Source organism: Salpingoeca rosetta (genome assembly GCF_000188695.1).
Source record: "Salpingoeca rosetta unplaced genomic scaffold supercont1.37, whole genome shotgun sequence".
NCBI lineage: Eukaryota > Choanoflagellata > Craspedida > Salpingoecidae > Salpingoeca > Salpingoeca rosetta.
Window position 1 is genome coordinate 71,173 of NW_004754897.1, and position 6,775 is coordinate 77,947.

The window sequence follows — 6,775 nt, forward strand, 5'->3', positions numbered from 1 at the left end:
ACACACACACACACACACACACACACACACACACACACACACACACACACACAGACAGACAGACACACACACAGACAGACAGACAGTGGCGTACCGTCCTGAAACTCGGTCGGGTAGTACTCGGTGGTGTCGGCGGTGGTGTCGATGTCCGTCGGCTTCTTGCCGGCCATCTGGTGATGGTGGTGATGATGATGGAAAGGGGGAGCACATGGGACGTGTTAGGACCATGCAGCATACAGCCACACGTGAGGCGAACAGTAAGCACAGAACAGAGCACAGCAGCAAGAGCAACAACAGCATGAAGAACAAACAAACATCAACGAGGCAACACAGTTGTGGCGCACTGCTCACCGATGCAGAGTTGTCTGCCTCCCAATCCTGGTACTCAGCAAACCTGTGCACAGTCCAAACAAAGCAGCAGTGTGTGTGTGTGTGTGTGTGAGTGTGTGTGAGTGTGAGTGAGTGTGAGTGAGTCAGGTGTGGCCAGACACGAGGCTTGCATGCGCTCGTCACCACCCACAACCATCATCAGTACCACCACCACCACCACCACCACCACCGCCAACATCTCGATCATCACCTGGTGCGGTGGGGGTTGAGCTTTTCCTTGAGCTCCGGGGTGCAGAGTTCAAACACATCGAGTGACATGGGGAACTTCACATCCTGTTGGGGGGGGGGGTGGTGATGTCGTGATGGAAAAGGAGATGTTAAGGGAAGGGCAAGATGTAGTGGCGATATCGTACAAGCGTATAAAGGTCAAGGTTCACACACACACACACACACACACAGACGAACAGAGACAAACACACACACACACACACCTTTCTGATTTTGCAGTTTTCCTGGGTGGAGCGCTTGAAGTAGAAGCGGACAAAGTTGATGGCGAGAAACGCCGGCAGCCGCGAAACCAGACTCTAAACATGGTACGTGCGCGTGTGCAAGCGTGTACGTGTGTGTACATGTGTGTACGTGTGTGTACGTGTGTGCGATGAGATGAGTCGTAAGGTGAGAGTGAGATCAGCATTCGACACAAAGGCAAAGGAAGGCAATAACCTGGCAAACAAACGCATTGAGCAGACAAACAAATCACATCAACAAACCACCAGCAAGCGGCAACGATGCCTGATCCACCACCACGCCTACCAACCGACCACCAACACATCACTACCACGCCTACCAACCGAACAACAACCCACGACCACCACGCCTACCAGCCGAACAACAACACACCACCACGCCCACACCTGCTTCTTGTAGATTGCATCACGGCCGAGCGTGGGCGATGCTTTGGTGATCTCCTCCTCAAGCGCCCGCTTCAGACCAGCCATCACAAACCCAATGTCTGCACAAATGTTGGCCGTTCGTGGTGCGTGTTTGGGTAGAGCGAACGTGAATGGTGGTGATGGTGGTGAAAGAAGTGATCTTTGAAGATGGAAACATACATGCGAGACACACATCACTCAACACATACACACACACATACACAACCTAACACACACAGCCAAAAGATATAGACAGACACATTCAGATAAAAAGATACACACACACACACGCACACACCCACACACACGCACACCCACCCACACACACACACACCACCCAACATTCACGCCGCACCCTTGTCGATGTGGCAGGAGAGCTGGAGGTTTGAGGCGCGGGAGACAACGGCTTCCTCCTGTCGCACCGCAATGTCAACGGCCGAATCACAAAGAGGGGATTGGGGGGGGGGGGAGTTGGTGGTGGTGTCAGTCACAGGAACAGGCAGGGTCGAGTAGGCAGGGTAGAACATAGTGCTGCGCACACACACCGATACACACACCGATACACACGCACACACCCACGCACACACGCACCCCCACCCATACCGACACACACACACACACACGCACACACACACAAAATCCAAGCATCTGCACCTCTGGGGCCTCTGTGCATGCGAGGGTGTCTGTGCGATCGATGCCAAAGTACTGGCTGATGGGTCCGCCACGCGGAAACGCCGTCGACGCGCCGTCACCGCCGCGCAGCGACGTGTCCAGCGCCCGCGACAACACACCCCAAAACTCATTCGCATCCTGCACCCGAGGGGAGGGGGGGGGGGTTTGAGTTGGTTGCAGTGTGTTGTTGTTGTTGTTGTTGTTGTTGTTGTTGTTGTTGTTGTTGTTGTTGTTGTTGTTGTTGTTGTTGTGTGACGTGCAATGAGAAGGTGTTAACATGGATGAAGACTTGCGGACAACCAGAGCGCGAGTGTGAGCGAGTTTGTGCATTTGCATGCATGAGTGCGCGCGTGCACCTGCTGTGCCGGGTGCCCCTGTTCCGTCTGCGCAAATTGCGGGTTGACCTGGCGAAGCGTCTGGTGGCGGCCAAACACACACACACACACACACACACATGGACACATGGACAAAGAGTGAGCGCACACGTCAACGGGCTGTCGTTGGTGACAGAGTGGCATTGAGATTCAACAGCATTTCGTGACAATTGCAACAACCAGCACCACCAGCACCACCACCAAACACTCTCATCACACTTTCATCAATCCACCACCACCACCACCCCTGTCCTACCATGAGGAACCCCATGAGGGCCATGTCGAGGCCCGAGCGGTCCGTGTCGTTGTCCATGATCGTGTACATGCGCTGCAAATGCTGCACCATCGCCGCGCGGCCATCCCCGCCAGCAACACTCCCGCTACACACACACACACACACACATGTGCAGAGGGGGAGGGGATGAGCACATTCATTCAAACACACACACACACACACAGACACACACATGTGTGTTGTCACCTCTTGATGAGATCACGGAGGCTGTCTGCCGTCTTCAGGCACTGGTGGTCCAGTCAATGCACCCCGATGGTGATGATGAAGGATGGTGTTGTGTAGATGAGAGATGTGTACATAAGTGTGCGTGTGTGCGTGCGTGTTTTCAGGTTGGTGTTCGGGTCGTTGGTGTGAGCAGCGGTACGAATCGTTGCATGGCGAAAACGAAGCCACCAGTCACCCGACATGAGCTCGCCCTTGCACGTTCGCGCAAAAAACGCACACAGTTGCGTAACAACAGTGCACACGCATGTGTGTTTGCGCTATGCCCTTCCACCCTCCATGCCTGCATTGCTTGCGTGCACGTACCTGGAGGGTGGCGTTCATGTAGCACGTGTTGCCCAGGTTGGCGAGACCAGCGGGGTAGTTGTTCTGCAATGACACGTGTCGGCATGGTGATTTGATGATTTGATGACGTGGTGGTGCGGCGGCGATGATGAGGAGCGTGCAGACGCAACGAGCGTGCCGATTGGTGGGGAGAGGAGACACCAACACGAGGTGAGCGAAAGACGCACATGCACACGTGCGAACCAGAGTACAGGCACACACGTGTACATACACGGACACACACACACACACGTGTACATACACCGACACACAGACACGCACACACACAACAATACACACATACACCGACACACAGACACGCACTCACGTGTACATACACGGATACACAATACGCACCACGACGGCGGTGTCTGGGAGTTCGTCTGCAAACTGGATGTCGTCCGGCTCATCAGGCAGCTCCCCAGCGGTACCCTGTCATGCACATACACACGGCACACGTGAGGGAAAGACGGCAGATGTGTGGTGGCGACAGTTAACAAAACGTAATGAGGGACGTCGATCACGCCGCGACTGTGCCCGAGGACAACAGCGAGTTGGACAGCAAGCCATGTGACACGTGCGCACCATGAGCAGGACGGAGGCCTTGTTCTTGATGGGAAACTTCTCCCACGTATCCTGGCAAGGCAATCACAGTGAAACGTGGGACACAGGTGCGTGTGTGTGTGTGTGTGTGTGTGCGAGTGAGAGAGAGAGAGAGAGACGGTTGGCCACACAGTCAGGAAAAGGCCGACGCGGGAAGAAGGAGAAGACAAGTAAAGCCCACAAACAACATTCCCACAAACGACACACACACACACACACACATACACACACCTTAAGGGTCATGCCCTTGCACATGATCTTCTGGCCCTCTGGTGGCACGCCCGTGAGGGAGAAGAGCTGCGCACGGAAAGCATCGGGGTCCTGTGTGTGTGTTTGGAATTGTGTGTGCATGCGTGTGTGTGTGTGTTTGTGTTTGTGCGTGTGTGTTATGTGCGCATCTGTGAGGTTGTTGACATGCAAGAAGCATAGCGGTGGAAACAAACCTCAGGCAACACCCAAAAAACAAACACACTCAAACAACACAAGCAAAATGTACTCACACCACCAGCGCATGCACCCACCTCGTCGGTGTCGACTTCGACGTCCTTGAACACCTCCTTGCCCCACTTGATCTTAACTGTCGTTGTTTGAGCCAGGCATCACACCACGCGTGCAGCCATGCATCATGTCAATGCAGTGTCGATCCGAGTTTGCCTTTTCACACGCACGCAAACACGCACACACGCACAGACGCACAAACACACATGTACACACGCAAACACATGCACACACACACATGCACGCCTTTCTTTGGCGCTCTTTTGTAGCGCTGGCATGCACGTACCAGTGAACTTTCCCATGGCGATGGTGCTTTTGCCGGTGGCTCAGACAGTGTGTGAAGACGTGTGTGTGTGTGAATGGAGTGGATGGTGGTTGCTTCGACTCGCTCTCTGCCGTTTCTTTCTTCTTGCGCTGCTGTCGTCAGAAAAAAGTGCAAGGGTTGGTCGACAGGCGACACATGAAGATAAACAATCAAGTTGAAAAATCAGCATGTAGAAAATTATGGTGAAATATAAGCCAATATTCGCCCAAATACAAGTTGAACGTGAAATTTACCTCAATTTTCCTTGTTTGCGACAGCACAAAACGGACCTGACACAGGTGGGTGGCAAGTTTGGTGGATGATGAGTGGGCTGAGAGGGTGGGGGGTGGGTGAAGTAAGGGGAAGCATGTCAATGTGCATGCTTTCCTCCTCCTACTTTTGGCAGAGCTGTCACATTTCATCTGAGACACACACACACACACACACACACACACACACACACACACACACACACACACACACACACACACACACACACACACACACACACACACATAGACGCGCACCGCACCAACCACCTCACAATTTTTACACTGTCGTTTGTACTTCTTGTCTTCTTCCTTGCCACATTCTTGTTTCGTTTTGGCTTGTGTTGCTGCTGCTGCAAGGTAAAGGGAAGCACAGCTGTCATCCATCACCGCCCATCACCACCACAGCCACCATGTCTGGGGACGAGAGGTTTTGGCCGGAGAACACCATCATCAAGGTGTGTACATGCATGTGAATGTGTGTGTGTATGTGATGGTTGGGGGGAAAGTTGCACGCGTGTGTACCTGAGTGTGCGTGCCTGGTTTGAAGGCGTGTTCAACAATGGGGCTGGCCTCCTTGTTTTGGTGTTTGGTTTCCACTCACTCTTCCATCCACTCACTCTTCCACCCACGCATCCACCCACTCTCCTTATCCATCCACCCACACTTGCGCTTCCACGTTCTAGGCGGTGGTGTTAGACTTTGACAAGACCATCACAATCAAGCACACGCGTGGCGTGGTGTTTCAGCCGTCGCAGCTCGAGCCCGAGAACATTGAGCGAAACTTTGTTGATATCGCCTTCTTTAGGCGGATGGTGGAGGGCGTTCGCAAGGCCAACCCCTCGGTCAAGCTGTGCATCGCCACTTTTGCAGACGAGGAAGAGGAGGCCCTCTGCTCAGGTGTGTGCGTGTGAGTTTGCGTGAGTGAGTTTGCGTGAGTGAGTTTGCGTGAGGTGAGTTTGCGTGAGTGAGGTTGCGTGAGGTGAGTTTGCGTGAGTGAGGTTGCGTGAGTGAGTGAGTGAGTGAGTGAGTGAGTGAGTGAGTGAGTGTGTGTGTACTAGTGTAGGAGGCAAAGGGCAGGGAGGAACGCGTGCTGGCCAAGGAACGTGTGGTCTGTGATGGGCGTTGCACTATGGGCTTTGCCGTTGTGCTGACGCGTTCCCTGCTCGTTCGACTGCAGGGCGTGCCCTCGTGCGCAAGTACCTGGAGATTGCGTTTCCCAACAAGAGCACAGAATACTTCCCAGGTGCGTGCGTGTGTGCGCACGTGTGTGTGTGTGTGAATGTGTGTGTGAATACGTGAATTTGTGTGTGAATGTACGTGTGTGTGTGTGTGTGCGTGTGTGTGCGTACGTGTGCATGCTTGCCCTCACCCTACAATGACGCCCTGCCAATGCTCACCATCTTCTCATCCACTCCACTGCCCTTCATCTCTCTCCATGACACACCGCGCCCACCGCTGCCACGGCGACCTCCCTCCCCTCCCCCCTCCTGTGCCCCCCTCCCCTCTCACTGCTTCATTCTGTGCAATTCCACCACCTCAGATGAGCACATCCAAGCGTTCAACCCGGAGAACCAGGACATGGATGCCCGCAAGGTCGGCAAGTCGGTCCACCTTGAAACGCTCAGGAAGACACTCAAGGTGCGCACGCCAGTGGTGACGGATGGTAGGGTGATGGCAGTAAATTGGGGGGGGGGTGTGGGTTGTGGCGAGAAGGGGGTGAGGTTGGTGGTGGATGTGAAGCTGGTGATTGGTCATTGATAGAAGATGGTGGTTGATGGTTGATTGCAGGTGATGGTGGTGATCACGCAGGAGGTGCTGTGTGATGAGTGGCGTCTCTCGTCATCTGCTTTTGCCCCGTCCTTTGTGCACCTTTCCAGCCCTTGCTGACGCTTTGTGTGTGTGTGTGTGTGTGTGTGTGTGTGTGTGTGTGTGTGTGTGTGTGTGTGACA

The 6,775-nt window shown here is 54.0% G+C and overlaps 2 protein-coding genes across 2 annotated transcripts in view; one reads left to right on the forward strand and one right to left on the reverse strand.

Moving 5' to 3' along the window:
- Positions 1–94: 94 nt before the first annotated feature.
- PTSG_13270 (uncharacterized protein) lies at positions 95–4,705 on the reverse strand (the record flags this gene model as incomplete). The annotated part of the gene is made up of 16 exons (XM_004988149.1): positions 4,537–4,705; positions 4,274–4,329; positions 3,984–4,073; positions 3,735–3,785; positions 3,507–3,581; positions 3,132–3,194; positions 2,790–2,830; positions 2,565–2,688; positions 2,291–2,350; positions 1,917–2,072; positions 1,618–1,675; positions 1,245–1,342; positions 822–914; positions 581–663; positions 352–394; positions 95–170 (listed from the first exon to the last, which is right to left on the reverse strand). Coding segments are annotated over exons 1-16 (1,182 nt in total), but the record flags the coding sequence as incomplete, so codon positions are not given.
- A 531-nt stretch (positions 4,706–5,236) lies between these two features.
- Positions 5,237–6,775, forward strand: part of PTSG_10829 (uncharacterized protein) — a gene marked incomplete at both ends in the record, with an annotated part of 2,717 nt that continues 1,178 nt past the window's right edge. Inside the window, 4 exons of the mRNA XM_004988150.1 lie at positions 5,237–5,281; positions 5,510–5,723; positions 6,004–6,069; positions 6,367–6,427. Of these exons, the coding sequence (XP_004988207.1) occupies positions 5,237–5,281; positions 5,510–5,723; positions 6,004–6,069; positions 6,367–6,427 (386 nt within the window). The remainder of the gene's footprint in view (positions 5,282–5,509; positions 5,724–6,003; positions 6,070–6,366; positions 6,428–6,775) is intronic.